Source organism: Ranitomeya imitator, chromosome 5, assembly GCF_032444005.1.
Source record: "Ranitomeya imitator isolate aRanImi1 chromosome 5, aRanImi1.pri, whole genome shotgun sequence".
NCBI classification, from domain to species: Eukaryota; Metazoa; Chordata; class Amphibia; order Anura; family Dendrobatidae; genus Ranitomeya; species Ranitomeya imitator.
In genome coordinates this window covers 564917651-564935266 of record NC_091286.1, presented here as the reverse complement: position 1 = coordinate 564935266, position 17616 = coordinate 564917651, and the positions used below count along the sequence as shown (strand labels likewise).

General features: G+C 47.8%; 1 protein-coding gene across 2 annotated transcripts in view; it reads right to left on the bottom strand.

Annotated features, from left to right (window-relative positions):
• Positions 1–17616, bottom strand: part of PASK (PAS domain containing serine/threonine kinase) — a 96519-nt gene that overhangs the window by 64183 nt on the left and 14720 nt on the right. For both annotated transcript variants that reach the window (XM_069727721.1, XM_069727722.1), the window contains exons 6-9: positions 7334–7468; positions 3054–3296; positions 2614–2746; positions 1912–2020 (exon numbers count right to left, since the gene is read on the bottom strand). In XM_069727721.1, coding sequence (XP_069583822.1) covers positions 1912–2020; positions 2614–2746; positions 3054–3296; positions 7334–7468 — 620 coding nt within the window. The remainder of the gene's footprint in view (positions 1–1911; positions 2021–2613; positions 2747–3053; positions 3297–7333; positions 7469–17616) is intronic.

Here is a 17616-nt window from a genome sequence, read left to right as displayed (position 1 = left end):
GGTGGCTCTTGAAGCAATGACTTCAGCAGCAGTCCACTCCTGGTGAATCGCCCCCAAATTTTTTAAGTGTATTTTCTTAACAATCCTTTCAAGGCTGCGGTTATCCCGGTTTCTTGTGCACCTTTTTCTAACACACTTTTTCCTTCCATTCAACTTTCCATTAATATGCTTGGATACAGCACTCTTGACAGCCAGCTTCTTTACCAATGACCTTTTGTGGCTTACCCTCCTTGTGGAGTGTGTCAGTGACTGCCTTCTGGGCATCTGTCAAGTCAGCAGTCTTCCCCATGATTGTGGAGCCTACTGAAACAGACTAAGGGACCTTTTTAAACGCTTAAGAAGCCTTTGCAAGTGTTTTTTGTTAATTATTCTAATTTACTGAGATAATGACTTTTGGGTTTTTACTGGCTGTAAGCCATAATCATCAACATAAACAGAAATAAACACTTGAAATAGATCACTCTGTTTGTAATGACTATATTTTTTGTATTGAAGAACTAAAATAAATTAACTTTTTGATGATATTCTAATTTTGTGCGAAACACCTGTATTTTTTTCATACTAATAAAATGATGGATAGTGTATATATTTAGATTGTTTCCATAGTTCTTTTGATGCCAGGGTCATTAGTGGATTAGTTTCCATTCTGTATATCTAGGCAGGTTTTTGGGAATTTTTTATTTCTCTGATATTAAGATAGATGGAGGCAGGTGGAAGCTGCCTGGAGACATCATTGGACTACTCATGTTTCTCCTTATGGTCTGCGGCCAAATCTTCATATTATGTATTCTTTGAAAATCTGGAGTGTTTCAGAGTTAGACATACCTGGCTGCCATCGAGCAACCAGGCTCTGATTTCTGCAACCCTTGATTCGCGCAGCATGAAAGAAATGAAAGATTCCCTTTAAAATGGAATCTGTAAGCAAGTTTTTTAGCTATGTGATCTGGGAATAGCATGGTGTAGGAGCTGAGTCCCTGGATCCAGTGATGTGTCACTTACTAGGCTGTTTCAGTTAAATCAGTGTTTTATCAGCAGGAGACTATCACTATCTGACTAGCGGCCTTGTGCTTCCTGGTCCAGCAACGCCCCCAGCATTGATTAGCAGCTCTCTTTCAATGTATCCAAGTACAGGGAAAGCCGACACTCAGTGTTGTGGGCTCAACATTTCAAGCTGTGCTAGATCTGCAACAGACAAAACTGATTCTATCACAAAAAGAAGAAAAAAAGCACGACCGCACAGCTGCTGCCGGATCAAGGACTGGCAGCGGTCCCTCCAGTTATAAGCGTGAGCCTGACATCACGGTAAAGGTGCTCGTATAGAAAAAAGTAAACCATCAGGAAATATGAAGAACAATACGGCAACACTCACTGGTCCAAGTGTGGTACAAATTTTTTATTGCAGCCTTAAAAAGCCATCTCATTCACGGCCCGGGACGGTGGAACAGGAAAGGAGGTGAGCAGGATGTGACGACGGCCGTTTCGTGCCTACGTCAGCGCTTCAACGGGTTGAAGCGCTGACGTAGGTGCGAAACGGCCGTCGTCACATCCTGCTCACCTCCTTTCCTGTTCCACCGTCCCGGGCCGTGAACGAGATGGCTTAAGGCTGCAATAAAGAATTTGTACCACACTTGGACCGGTGAATGTTGCAAAACTGATTCTATCACTACTGCTGCACCCAGTAAACTGATACATTGCTGGAATCAGGATCTCAGCTCCTAGATCATGCTGCTGTCAGATTACATTTACATAGTAAAAACCTACTGACATATTCCTTTTATAGATGTCATACGCTAACCAGTGTCAAACTGTCTAAAAACATTAGAATATTACAACCCAAGACAAATGTAATCTGTAGTACCCAATTTCGCTGTTCTATGTAAAAATATTGATAAAAGAGATAAGTAAGGATACCTCGCAGATAGCGGAGAGGACGGGCTCAGGACTATAGAGCAAGCAGGGTGCTGGTATCCCTCCCCAGTCGTCAGCAGGTCCTCAGACTTGCATTTCTGTACAGATTTCTCTATAAGTCAGAGCACAAACAATATGTAATATCCCGGCAAGGAACGGGCATCTGCTACTAAAGGGGTTGCACACTAGTAGCACAACCCGTCCTCATTCCTCACACGTTTGGCCCCGTTAAAATAAAAATACCTATACTCACCTCCGATGCCGTTCCAGCAGTGCCGCCACCCGCGCTCTCGGGGCTCATGACAGGTTGTTACATCACACGAGCCATGCAGCCAATCATCATTGGCGTCACAGTCCCCGCCTCCGGAGGTATTGATACAGGAAGTCTGGGCTGTGGCTGCTCTGACTTCCTCATGATGTTCGATTTGTCCGTAGGCGGGGACAGTGACGCCAGTGATGATTGGGTACAGGGATCACGTGACATAATGTCAAATGAGCACCGGGAAAGCGCCGCCGACACCGGAGGGGAGTATGTGTGTGTTTATTTTAACGGGGCCAGACATGAAGAATGAGAAGGGGTTGTCCAAGAAGTGAACAACCCCTGTAAATCTAGAAATAAATTAGAAGTAGTACCTGACATTAATAATAAGTAGTAATAAAGGTGTCTTATAAGTAAATAGCCTCATTTTACGGCATCATTCTTACCGACAGCACCATTGCAAATAATATCACAAGATTTGCTTCTGACTTGTGCCTCTTCTGGAGGGGACAGAAAAGAAGCCTCGTCCTCAGCACTTCGCATATAATGGTAAAATCCAGGAACCAGAAAGGAAATGTTCTGGGAGAAAGGACACAGAGATTCTAAGACAAATAGGACAAAACTTCCATGCAGCTGATCACAGGTGAACACTGCAGCCAATCACTGGGCTCAGGAGGGCGTAAAGATGCTAAAGCTAGTGATTGGCTGCAGTGCTCACATAAGCAGAAGCTACACTATCCCCGCAGATCCTCCAACACTAAACCTTTCAGAGCTTTTTTATATTTGGGGTCTTTGTGTGCGGCGTCCCCCAGAAAAGCTACAACAGCTCTATAATGTAAACCACTACAGAGAAATAAGGTATAAAAGGCACAAACAGCATTCTTACCTTTCCCAAAAGCTGCGTCCTGTCATATCCAAAAAGGGAACGCGAAAACGTTCCATTAATTCCCTGGATGATTCCATCCGGAAAGAGAGTGATGAGGCCGCTGATAGAAGACAGGACACTGAGGCTGGCGTAGTACTCATCCACTGGAGTCACCTCGTCAGGAAAATCCTTTATCAGGGTGAGACTCAGAGGAAACGTAGCTCCGTTACGGGTCACTCCAACCACTCGTTGCTGCTGAATGCTCTGGAAGAAAACAATCCACCGCTTCATGCATCAAATTACTGGAACGTCTCCACCAACGTTACAGAATCAAAAATGAAACGTCCGTGGGGAAGAAAAGGAAGCGTGAAGATGCAGTCAGGCGATCAGGGAGCCCTGGCCTGGTGGTGGCGATCCCGGAAAGCTAAAGCTAGGCAATGTCTTGGGGGTCGTAGTGTTTTTTCTATGCAAACATTGTATGAAGCATTTGTTGCTTCTCTTACATTGCAAGGGTGGGCTAAATCAGATTGTGCCCCCCACACAGATTTTTATTCGTATATCCATTTATTCATTCTATGCTATATTCATCCTAAGCCACACTGATTTATCCGTTTTATAGCTGGATTTGCCATCTACCCCACGGTGTGTAAAGTCACGTTTATTGCACACTTTTTTTATAGGTACCATTGGTGCATGTTAATGTTTTCTGCTCAGCACAATTGGCTTCTCCTAAACCGAGGTTCATTGTGGCCAATTCCTTCATCAGATTGTGTATTAGATGCTCTCTGGGGCTTTTTCAGGCAGCCCCATAGAGAAGGAACAGATCGGAATTCGGGCATCCAACCTGCTGCTTTATAAATTTTCCATTCTGTTGATTGGCGCGGGTCCCAGCAGTCGGACCCCCACCAATCAGCAAGTTATCACCTATCCAGTGGATAGGTAAGAGCTTATTTTAGCCAGACAACCCTTTTACGCTGTGATACTAAACACACCATAAGAGGCTTTCAGCACTAATAGTATTAACTCAATGAATGGAGCAGATGACCGCTGTCATTTCCAAGGCGTGACTTTAGATGAAAGCAGCGATCTGATAATTCCGCCCTCCTCACATGTAAATTGCCTCTTCAGAGAGGAGGAGGACTTGAACTCAATAGCGCCACCTGTTGCAAGCAACATTCCTACACATCACTATCGAACTAGTCTTACAATATGACTTCGGATAAAAACCAAATCAGAATCTCAATTTGCAGACACGGTGTTTCAGGGTATTGGCCCTCGTCAGTGCAAAGTATGAGAACAGATTTGGCTGTATGAGACGCTCTGGATTGAGGACTAATGGGTAACGTTTCTCCTTGTGGAAAGTGACATACCAGCCTTGGCATGTCAATGTAAGGAGGCTCATTCACCATGCAATGCTGCTCTGGGAAATTTAATATGCAAATTGCCTCTTTAGAGAGAAAGAGGCCTTTAACTCTACAGTATAGTGCAACCTGTTGTAAGCAGCAATTTTACAAGTCACTATCTACCTTGTGCCAGTCATTACACTGGCTACCCATCCACTCCAGAATCCAGTACAAAACTATTACCCTCATCCACAAAGCACTCCATGGCTCAGCACCACCCTACATCTCCTCTTTGGTCTCAGTCTACCACCCTACCCGTGCCCTCCGCTCCGCTAATGACCTCAGGTTAGCATCCTCAATAATCAGAACCTCCCACTCCCGTCTCCAAGACTTTACACGTGCTGCGCCGATTCTTTGGAATGCACTACCCAGGTTAATACGATTAATCCCCACAGTTTTCAGCGTGGCCTAAAAACTCATTTGTTCAGATTGGCCTACCGCCTCAACGCATTAACCTAACTATCCCTGTGTGGCCCATTAAAAAAAAACAACATAACCAGGTTCCTCGCATCATGTTCTCATACACTTTATGCAGTTAATAGCCCTCTGTGTCTGTACTGCTACATACTTAGGCAGTTAACTGGTTCATGCAGCTTTACATGAACACCCGAGCCTTACACTATGGCCGGTCCGAATAACTAAAGCAATTGTTACCATCCACCTCTCGTGTCTCCCCTTTTCCTCATAGTTTGTAAGCTTGCGAGCAGGACCCTCATTCCTCCTGGTATCTGTTTTGAACTGTATTTCTGTTATGCTGTAATGTCTATTGTCTGTACAAGTCCCCTCTATAATTTGTAAAGCGCTGCGGAATGTGTTGGCGCTATATAAATAAAATTCCCTAACCTTACAGAGGGATAGTTGTAAGTATTGCAAGAGGGCACGACTCCCATATAACTGCACCAGAAAGAAATGAGGTGAAGATAATACAGTTGATGTGGGTAAACTAGCCAATATGGCTGCAACCTTGGTAAGTACAAGCAGAACTGCCCCATGACTGCATTTAGCATCTAACCTAGAGAAAGATTTTTGACTAAAGAACCTCAATATATAAATCCTCTTTATCACCTGGCTTTTATGCATCTTTAAACACCATAATCTATGAAGTAGGGTTCTTGCCATCTTCAAGTAATGGCTATTATAGGATAGTGCATGTAAATACAAGAAATTTTGCAATTAACTGCTTGTCAAAATTTTCAGCCGTTCTTGAGATATTAACACTTCTCTGTTCTTTCCACCTAGTTGTCTTGACAACCAACCACCTCTGCTACACAGCAGAATAAGTACAGCACTTACAAATGTGTTTCTATTGAGCTTGTAAGCACTACTTTGAAGCTGGTGAGATCACTAGGGAGGAGGGGGGCGCCATTACCTCCTAATCCCAGGCAGTTTTAGGGCAGTGCTTACAAGCTAGACAACAGCGGTAGTCGATCTCCTAGGTAACAAGTTGAAAACAAAAGAAAAACATTCATATCGCAAGAAAAGCTATACATTTTAAGGAGCAGTAATCTACAAAAGTCTTTGTTTTTTACAAACACTATCAGACAATATCCATCTATGAAGATGGGGATAACCCTTTAATAGAACTAACACCCCTCACCTTCAGGTGCCGCACTTATTTCCTACCAATAGGCGAAAATCTCAATGATACTTTAGCAGAAAATGGATTATCACGCAGGATTAAGAGAAAAGCTGTGGGAAAAGATAATCGGATGACGCGGCAGCCAAACATTTCCTATCTTTACATGTCACATGGAAACCTTCGGCTCTGTTACACAGGGTGTTCTGCGCTAATGTGTCGCAATGTCAGATAGTGCGAGGGCATGTACTGCTTTCTGTTATACTGATCACAACATCCTAAAAAACGTTTGAGGAGAATACAGTATTTAGTTTTAATTAGTAAAAATGTATATGCAATACATTCCCTTTATGTGTCAGATTTAGCGTTTTTAGCTACCGTCACACCCGCAGCACTAATGATGAGCTTGTTTTTGTTAATTTATATAGGTATATATGGGTACAATAAATTGTAATTGTTCACACAGATGTTTAAAGGGAACCTGTCATGTAAAATAATGTTAGCAACCTGCAGATACTGGGTGAATATACAGGTTAACAATGTTCTGACACCTTTTGGCGCTGGCACTTAGAGCCCCACTGCCAGGAGGAAATGAACTTTATTCTTCCCGGAAGGCTCGCTCTTTCAGTCACAGCCGGCCCTAATGCTGAGCGGCTGTCAGTCACTGCCAAGGGTGCGGTTATAGCGGCCGCTCTCTATACACTAAGTGATGACTAAAACCATGAAAACACCACCCCTGTAACAGAGTGAGTCTGCCGAGAGAATTGAAGTTCATTTCCTCCTGGCGGTGGGGACCTCAGTACGGACGCCGCATGTTGTCAGAACAATAACCTCATATCTGCAGGTTAATGGAGTCAGGTTACATTTGTTCCCTTTAACATGATGTATTACAATACAGACAGAAAAAAGTCTCTGTGTCTGACCCCGACTCATGATCAGACCGGGGACTTGTATTCTACAACCTTTGCTATTCTGTCTAATATGTCATTTAGTGATGAGTGAATGTGCTTGGATATCGTGTTATCTGAGCATGCTCTGGTGTTATCGGACTATCTTGGGCGTGATCGAATAATATGTTTGACTCCCCGCGGCTGCATGTTTTGAGGCTGTTAGACAGCCATAACACATGGGGAATTGCCTAACAGCCAAGAATCATGCAGCCGCGAGGAGTCGGAACATATTTTCCGAGCACGCCGAAGATACTCTGATAACACCCGAGCATGCTCAGATAACACGATATCCGAGCACGTTCGCTCATCACTATATGTCATGCTATGCATTCTCTCTTATTGTTGGCCGGCCGGGGATTCTCCTTATAGTACCTGTGACATCTCCTTTCTATGACGGGGGATGTGAATCGTTGGCATTAAGTCTGTAATATGCTGACCCAAAAGCTCCTCTGGATCCATATAGCCATATAATTGTGCACAAGAAGGATCACAAGACACAATCCTACCCTAGAAGACACAGAAGAGGACATTATTAATAAAACTCTTGTGATGAGATAACAGAATATCTAAATCCACATTTACACAGCATTATAGATCATACAAAGATTATTTCTATTCTCACGACACTTTACAACAAACAAAAATGTATCCTTATGTCATTATAAGCAGCCCGGTCCCTCTGGATAAAAGAGGTTCACTAAGCTTTACTCTAATGTAATAAAATATCCAAAACACCGTTAACCCTTGGGCCATTTTCCACTCCCCTCCTACCCAGAGCCATAACTTTTTTCTTCTCTCTCGCTTCATTGGGGGACACAGGACCATGGGGTGTATGCTGCTGCCACTAGGAGGAAACTATGCACAAAATAAGAGGGATTTTTGGTACTCACCGTAAAATCTCTTTCTCTGAGCCTTCATTGGGGGACACAGGTAACCATGGGTGTATGCTGCTGTCACTAGGAGGCTGACACCATGCAAAAAAAGGAAAATAGCTCCTCCTTCGCAGCATACATCCTCAACAGGCACCAAGAATCCTCAGTTAGTGTTAAAGCAGTAGGAGAAGCAACCAAAAACTGAACATATGTACCAACCAACAACGAATGGCACACAGGCCCAATGATGGCACAAACAATTAGGGAGGGTGCTGTGTCCCCAATGAAGGCTCCAAGAAAGAGATTTTACGGTGAGTACCAAAAATCCCTCTTTTTTATTGCTTCATTGGGGGACACAGGTAACCATGGGACGTCCCAAAGCAGTCCCTACGGTGGGGAACAGGTAAAATGCAAAGAAAAAGACAGACTCAGGTCGGCCGTTGCATAACCGCTGCCTGTAGCACCTTCCTTCCCAGGCCTGCAACAGACGGGGCATCGCTATGAACCCTGTAAAAATGACCAGTTCACGGCCTTACAATCTGGAAAGCCAAGGACTGGTAACAAACAGTCCAGGAGGCCTCAAAGCCGAGTAAAGTGAGCCTTCATCCCCGGAGGACGTTGATCCTCCTGAACGCGGTATGCCTCCATTATTGCTGAACGAATCCAACGGCAATAGTGAACAGAGAAGCTGGGAGTCCGTTACGGCGACCTTCAGAGATGACGAACAGGGCATCAGATTGACGAAAGGGATCAGTCCTTGAAAAGTAGACTCGTATAGCTCTAACAGGATCCATCTTGTGGAGGGACTTCTCCAGCGGGATGGACCAGAGAGAGAAGGACAATGTCTTCATTAATGTGAAATGAAAAGACCACCTTAGATAGGAAGAAAGGAACAGGCCTGAGAAATACCTTGTCCTGATGTAGAATCAGGAACGAGGAATGGCAGGACAATGCTGCTCACTCGGGAACTCTCCTGATGGACATAATGCAACTAAGAAGACAACTTTCCATAACAGGAGAGAAAACGTGATGTCTTGAATGGGCTCAGCAGGAGGACGCCAAAGACAAGGTTAAAATCCCATGGATCTATCAGAAGACGATAAGGAGGTGCCAGGTGGGCGACTCCTTGAAGAAAGGTCTTTACCTGGGAAAGAGAAGCCAGATTTCGTTGGAAAAGAATTGACAGAACGATAGACCATTATCAAAACCCACTTGTAGAAGACCAAGAATGGAAGGAAGAGAACAGGGCATAGGGACTAAACCCTTGTCCTCACTCCCACCAGAAGAAAGCCTTTTAGTATCTGCAGTAGATACGCAAGGATGCTGGTTTTCTGGCGCTAAACATGGTCTGAGTGACCTGATGGAAAAAACAGCCTCCCTCAGGACTATGGCTTAAACGGCCATGCTCTTAAACTCAGACTGTGAACTCTGGTGGAAGAGGGGGATTTGAGAGAGAGGATCTGGATGGCCTGGAAGCTTCCAGGGGGTGTCCATGAGTATGTTCACCAGGCACTTCTTGGCCAGTTGAGCTATCAGGATTACAGGGATCCCTTTTGCCTTAAACCCTTTCACGACTCAAAGGGAGAGGCGGAAAAAAATAAGGCAGTTGGAATTGTGGCCACGATATTACTTGAGCCTCGTAACAGATGGCTAGCGGATCCCGGGACCTGGCAATGAACAAAGAAACCTTGTGGTTCATCTGAGACGCCCTGAGAACGACGTCCGGGGAGCCCATTTCTGCATATCTGGGTGAAGATGGCAGGGCTGAGCGACCACTCGCCCGAAGCGAGGACCTGATGGCTCAGAAAATCAGCTGCCCGATTTTCTACCCCCAGAATGTGCTGGCGTTGTCCGACTGTATGCAGACCGGCTGGCTCGGAAGGAGGGTATGCCAGTGGCAAAGAGCAAAGGAAATTTCCCTGATCCCGGGAGATTGATGGGAGAGAGCGGCCTCTTGGGCATTCCAGCGGCACTGCGCTGTGTGACGAAGAAAAAACAGCTCCCCAACTGAGGAGACTGGCCTGACACTGGAGAGGAAGGAAGAACTTTCTTCATAAGACTGATGCCAATAGCGTCACCAGGTGAGGGACTGCCTCACCAAGAGAGGTAGAAGCACGGGACCGTCCTGGGAGACGGACCTCTTGTTTGAAGATGACCAGAAAGCCAGCAGAAGAGGACTGGCATGGAAATGGGCAAAAGGAAAGGCTTCCACAGTGGCAATTCTTTTCCCTAGAACTCTCCTGCAAGACCGAAGGGGGGGGAGAAGGTGGTCGCTTTAGAGTACGGGTCCCCTGGAAGAGGAAAGAAAACGTCTCCTTTGGAAGGAAAACATGGGCTTGGGTCGTGTCGAACCTTAAATCTAGAAACACCAGGTGCTGGGCAAGGGTGAGGGAAAACCTTTGTCTGTTGGTAATCCAGCTGAGATGGACCATAGCGTCCAGAGAAAACTGAAGACTCTGGTCGCAGTCTCGGCGGGACGGTTCCTTGATCAGAAGATCGTCCAAGTAGGGAAATATGAGAATCCCCTTGGAATGAAGGAAGTCCATGACCGCTGTCATGACGTGAATAGTCTGGGAGCAGAGGCCAGGTCAGGTCGAAAGGGAGGGCCGTGAACTGATAAAGATCCTCCTCGATCGCAAACCATAGGGACTTCTGATGCTGAACACAAACAAGAAAGTGAAGAAATTGTCCCAGTTCCATGGAAGTGATTACCGAACGTAGGGACTCGGTCCTGAAAGGCAGATCCGAACGTGACATTTCAAGCGCTTGAGGTCAAAAAACGGAAAGGGCGGCCCGTCTTTCTTTGGGACTATGAAAAGAATATCGTAGAACCCCGAAAAAAAAAACATTGATGCCTGGGGACGGGTACGATCGCTCCTGTGCATGGTAGGGAAAAAGACGGCCTGAAGGACCCCTGGGGCCTGCGACGTATGTCTTGGCGGGTGAGACAGAAGGAAACGTCTTCCTAGAGGAGAAGAAAAGTCGATTTTGTAGCCAGAAGTCACTATTTGTCTCGAGATTGAGGCATCCTTTTTCTATTAAAGACTTTAGACTTGGACCGGGAAAGGGAGTTGCTTTTCCCGCCGGGACATCCAAAATTATTTGATCCAGCTTGGATCCAAAAGGTCTAGGGCCTTGCAAGGCAAAACCAGAGAGACCAGAGAATATGGCGTATAGCAGCGATGTTGCTGGTAGCCGTGGCGGATCAACCAGCCACATCAAAAGGAAGCGGTCACGAGACATTTGCCGGCATGGGCAGTGATCTACCCGATTTGGCATCTCATCCGAAGAAGCCTGGAATACCCTAATGAAGCATTCTTGCTCAGGTAGACATGGATTTTTATACCCAGGTGGAGGCAAATATAGAGATTTTTGTGTTACTCACCGTAAAATCCTTTTCTCCGAGACGCTCATTGGGGGACACAGGACTGTGGGCGTATGCTTCTGCCGTCAGGAGGCTGACACTAAGTAAACTTAAAAAAAAAAAAGTTAGCTCCTCCTCCGTCGTATATACCCTGACACTGGCTACCGGAGAATCCAGTTTGGTGCAAAAGCAGTAGGAGAACAAAACACAAAAAATGATATAACAGCATAAATACAGAAAACTTATGTCTAGAAAAGATCCTACTGTCCAACAAAATCAGATACAGCCAAAGCAGCCAACAGGCTACCAGGGAGGGAGCTGTGTCCCCCAATGAGCGTCTCGGAGAAAAGGATTTTACGGTGAGTAACACAAAAATCCCTATTTCTCCTTCGCCTCATTGGGGGACACAGTACTGTGGGATGTCCTAAAGCAGTCCCTGGGAGGGAAATTAACTCACCGGTAATAATTATCCGGATAATGATTCTCTATAAGTGTGCCACTTGAAGAATCCTTCTACCCAGACTTGCATCCGCAGAGATCTGGGAGTGGACATTATAATGTTTGACAAAAGTATGCAAACTAGACCAGGTTGCAGCCCTGCAAACCTGTTCTGCTGAGGCTTGGTGCCGAATGGCCCAGGAAGCCCCCACTGCTCTAGTTGAATGAGCCTTGATTCCAGCCGGAACCATCATGCCCTTCCTCACTTCCCGCCGAAGGTCAAGGACCTTGTCCTGGGGGAGGATTGAAAGGGCTTGAGAGGTGTCGAAGATCATGCCTGGAAATGAGATCCTCCGAGATGGTTGAAGGGATGACTTCCTTAAATTTATTGGCCAACCTAGACAAGAAAGGGTGTCCAGGGTGATGCCGACATTTTTCCTGCAAGATTGAAAAGTCGACCCTTTGATCAGTAGATCGTCTAGGTAAGGCAAGACAACTATGCCCCGGGAGTGCAGAATGGACACCACAGTTGCCATGACTTTTGTGAACACCCTGGGAGCGGAGGCCAGCCCGAAGGGTAAAGCCGTGAACTGGAAGTGCAGATTGTTTAAGGCAAACCGGAGAAATCTTTGATGAGGCGGAAAGATGGGAATATGTAGATAGGCGTCCTGAATGTCTATCGAGGCCAAGAACTCTCCCTTTTCTAGTGAGGCAATGACTGACTGGAGCGATTCCATCCGAAAGTGACGAACGCGGACAAACCTGTTTAAAAGTTTTAAATCTAGAATAGGCCTTACCGTTCCGTCCTTTTTGGGGACTACAAAAAGATTGGAATAAAAGCCCTGAAACCTTTCCTCCCTTGGAACTGGAGAAATCACTCCGCTGAGACGAAGGGACTCTATGGAGTTGTACAGGTCTTGTCGGAGGGACTCAGACCTGGGAAGACGGGATGGGAAAAACCGGGGAGGAGGTAGACGGACCAGCTCTATCTTGTAACCTGAAGATACGAGCTCTCCCACCCACCGGTCGTGGATTACTTGAAGCCAGACCTGGAGAAACAAAAGCAGACGTCCGCCTAATATGTTGGAGGTACTCCGAGGAGGCCTCCAGTCACTAGGCTGAATACCTTTGAGCCCTAGATCCTCTGGGAACGCATTCTTCCCCCCTCTTTGGCCGAATAGGGGATCCGAGCGTCTCGGTCCAGATTGGGTCGACCCTGCGCAGCAGAACTCGATGCTGGGGCCCATCTAGCATTGCGAAAGGGTCTGAAACGAGCTTGAAATTGGTGGCGAAAAGGCTGTCTAATCCTCTGCTGAGGAAGAAACTTACTCTTCCCTCCTGTGGAATCCGAAATCAGCTGATCCAGTTTTTCACCGAACAAGCGACCACCCTGATACGGTAGAGTTGTAAGCGATTTTTTAGAGGTAGAGTCAGCACGCCAAGTTCTTAGCCAGAGAGCCCTTCTAATAGCAATAGCATTAGCCACAGAGGCACAATCTGCAGCATCTAAGGATGCATTAATCAGATAACTACCAGCCAGTGCTATCTGAGATGACATTTCCACCAATTCTGCTGACAAATCACTCTCTTGAAGAGCCTTTGTTAAAGACTCTGACCAAGACATCATAGCCTTAGCAACCCAGGTTGCCGCGAAAGAAGGGAAAAGCGCTGAACTTGAAGCCTCAAAAACGGAGCGAGCCAAGCTCTCTATAAGATGATCCGTAGGATCCTTAATAGCCGAGCCATTAGGGAGAGATAATAATGTGTTAGAGGCTAAACGGGACACCGGAGGATCCACAGCAGGATTTTCCGCTCAATTACTACAAAGTTCAGTAGCAAAGGGATACATAGCTTTCAGAGCCCTCTGCCCTGAAAAACGTTTGTCCGGGTGCTCCTGGTTACGACGAATCAGGTCCTCAAATTCCGGATGAGAGGAAAATACCCTATGGGCCCATTTGGCCCGCTTAAATGAGACCTTATGATCTGAGGATGAGGCGAGCTCGTCCTCAATCCCCAGGAACTGATTGACAGCCTCAATGAGGCTATCTACTGACTCCTGAAAACCAGGACTCTCAAAATTAAGGGACCCTTCAGACTCATAGTCTGTCTCAACTTCCCCGCTCTCTGCAGGGGAAGGCACCTGAAGGCCTGGGCGACGCAGTGCGAATCCGCTTTCCACGCGTCTGTCTAGTGTGAGCACGGCCCCTGCAGGCCGAAGGCTCCTGAGACCCAGAGGCCCTCTCCGAGGCAGATGGACTGCTGGCCCTGACTGCCGGGGTCTGAAGGGATTTGATTGCTTCAGTAAGGGACGCCATGGATTGCAACAAGGACGTGACCCATTCCGGCGGAGCTGCCCCAGAATCTTGAGGGGCAGGAGCCGGAGGGATTGCTGGGGAACTGGCAGGGGGGGGGGCTCCTGGGCACGTTCAGAGTCACAGGCCTCGCAGCGGCAATTACTCTGGGCGTGCGGGAATGGGGCACGACAATCTACACAACCGGTAAATAGAACCATGTGAGACTTAACTCTTCTAGACATAGTGATCCGTAAAGCTATACCCAGGGCCAGAGACTGGGAGAAAAATAATGCTTCAGCCAGCTGGAGGGAGAAGCACTTACCCCAGTCCTGTGTCCCCACGGTTGTAGCGACGGATCCGGACACACGCTGCGGAGCAAAAAGATGCTGCCTTTATCCTCTTCAGAGCCCTCCGAGCCGATTTCAGGGGGCGGGGCCGCCATACTGCGCTGCGGCCTATAGTAGGCCTGAAGCCGGGACTTCAATTTGTTCCCCCTAAGAGAGGAAAGGCAGAACTGGAAGTGGACGCGCCGGAAGGGGAGGAGCCTAACCGCGCAGTCTGCTGGGCGGAAGCCCAGGCCCTGAGCTGCCCGGAAGTTGTCCCCATGCTTGCAGGAGACCTGGCCGCACCTGGAGCGACAGCGCGGCACCGGCCGCACACAGCGCCGCACCACAGCCCCGCAGAACCGGCCGCCGAAAAAGGAAAACGGCGCCGGCGGCACCGCAGCGCCGCCAGCCCAACCACAGGACACGGCGCAGGCGACGGACCCTGAAGTACCGCCAAGATGCCAGCAGCGTCAGGTAAAAACAAAAGATAGAGTGCCCTGTCAGGAGCCCCCCCAGAGCATCCGGCGAAGCAAAAAAGACGGTGCAGGAACCCTATCTCCATTATCTGCCCAGGATAAGGAGAGGGACCGTCCACCACCCCATCTATCACCGCAGCAGAGCAGGGGTGTAGAAAACCGGGGGGAAACACGGACAACTAGGGGCACCTGTACAGCCCAGGGTCTCAATACCTTAGGGTGGTCAGGGCCAAGTCCGGTGAAGAATCCCACGTAGCGGGAAAGGATACGTGGATAAGGAATCACACGTGCTTGCCCGTTGATGGTTTGGGGAGATCGGACCCTCAAAAGGATCCGTCGCCCCTTCAATTCATACCGTTGAAAATGGAGTCCAAAGGAACAGGACTCAGAGGTGTGCCTCCTTGAGACACTAAGCATAAACTGGATTCTCCGGTAGCCAGTGTCAGGGTGTATACGACGGAGGAGGAGCTAACTTTTTTTTTTTTTAAAGCTTACTTAGTGTCAGCCTCCTGGCGGCAGAAGCATACACCCACAGTCCTGTGTCCCCCAATGAGGCGAAGGAGAAATGGGACAGAGAGAGGCGCCAGCTGATTCAAAGGCTGACTTAGCCAAGAATTCAATCTATCTATCCGTAGAATCCTTAAGTAATGCACTGTTCAGCAGAGATAAGACTGTCTTGGAAGACAGGCGAGAATCTGGCGGATCCACATTAGGGAATTCTGCCCGTTTATCACCAAGGTGTGGGCTAAAGGGAAAGATAATAGCTTCTTCTTTCCTGGGAAGCGTTTTTCAGGGTATGTGCACACGTCAGGATTTCTGGCAGAAATTTTCCTGACAAAAACCAGACATTTCTGCCAGAAATCTGCATGCGTTTTTGATGCGTTTTATGCGAATTTTTTGCGTTTTTCCAAATGCATAGAATAGCAGGAAAAACGCAAAAAAACCCCGCAAAATTAATGAACATGCTGTTTTTTACTGCGATGCGTTTTTTTCGTGGAAAAAACGCATCATGTGCACAAAAATTGCAGAATGCATTCTAAATAATAGGATGCATAATGCATGCGTTTTTAATGAGTTTTTATTGCGAAAAAACGCACAAAAAAAAACAGAACGTGTGCACATATCATCAGGGTGTTCGCAGTGTTTAGACATAATCAACACAAATTCCCTGTGATTAGGGAAATGCCGGGAAGGACATTTTACCCATTTGAAGACAACGGAGTGCTCCTGAGCAGGTGCCTCGTCCTCCCTTAGGTTCAGAATTTGGGCAATTTGCCAAGATGGCTAATGAGCATATCTTGCATCTTTTAGGTCTGGTCAGTATAGGACTCAGACTGGGAATCCATATCCGACCCCAAAAGCCACCTCCGAGGAGGGGGCATGGGACGGAACCCGCTTCTTTTGCTTTGTACCCGATTTGTCCCTGGTAAGGTCGGGGTCAGGTGCGTGCGAATCACAGTGAGAGGTGTTCGTAGCACTGGTGGCAGAAGACCGAGGAGGGGGCATGGGGAGGAGCCCGCTTCTTTGCTTTATACCCGATTTGACCCTGGTAAGGTCGCGGTCAGGTGCGTACGAATCACCGTGAGAGGTGTTTGGAGCACTGGTGGCAGAAGGCAAATGTAGAAGTTGCTCCAGGACCTGGACCAGGGACTGTGAATCTTTGTCAGGTCTGAGACCGACTGTGACATGGCAACAGCCCACTCCGGAGGGAGTGGAGTGCTCTCATCCCGGGCTGGTCCGAATACCACTTCTCTAACAGATGGCACAGGCGTCGTGGATTATAGGGACAGGAATGGGCCTCCCTGAGATAGGGCAAGCGTGAGGGACTAGGGCTACTGCTGGGGAGAGCTAAGCCCTTGTGAAGACAGAAAATAACCAGTCTGGGCTGGTCCTACCAGATAACAGAGACGACGCTGAGACTGCTCAGGCTGCAGTGTCCCCCAGATCCAGTGATGGATTAGTGATGGACGCCTGCTGTGCCCTTTGGAGCCGGAAGTGGATGGTGACAGACACTGCACGAATCCTCACACGCCTTGCAGACAGAAACACACTATATGGTGTGCGTGTCTCGGTGACCGGGAGAGAGGGATAGAGAAAAACACACTCCCTAATTATGCCAAGAAAACGCGCTCATCGAAGGAGGGCTAAGCATGCGGCATGCCCTGATAGGCCGAGGGTCCAGTAAGGGGGCGTGGCTAATTGGAAGGCAACCGCTGAGTGGCCGTGGCCCGGTAAGGGGGCGTGGCTACACAAGAGTCTGGAGAAGGCCCAAAACCGGGGGCTAAATCAACAGAGGACATGGCATTATGCGAAGGCTCGGCACCCGCAGAGACAGGACCGGAAAAAAGGCATTAACAAAAAGTCCTAGTCCGGGCATGAAAATTGGCCACGTCTCACGGCATAAGGGAATAGGGGCCCCTTTTATTGGTTATGCCGCCGGAGTAGTGCACCAGGTAGGGAGAGGAGATCCCATGATGAGGGAGAAAGCGCGCGATAAATACGCGCGCTTAGTGCAGGGTCGTGGCTCTGGCCAGGGCAGAAGGAGGGGGATGAAGAAAAAAAGGCCGCTGTCGTTCAGTGACGCCATATTCTGTGCGGCATCCTGACGGGGGTAAAGTGTGAGGCAGAGAAAGAGAAGGTTCCGGGCAGCAATATACCCGCGAAGGGAACGCGGACGGAGCGCATAATGCGCGACATACTGCTAGTACCTTGAGAGATGTCCGGCTCCACTTGCAGATGAGGTGAGGATCGTCCAGGGGCCCTTGTGGAGAGGGTCGCTGTAGATGAAAATTCTTCTTCCCACACTGTCTCCGAACAGTGTAGAAGACGGCATCAACCCCTTCAGAAAAGGGGGGAGGTCACCACTGGTGACCACCGTCTTCCTC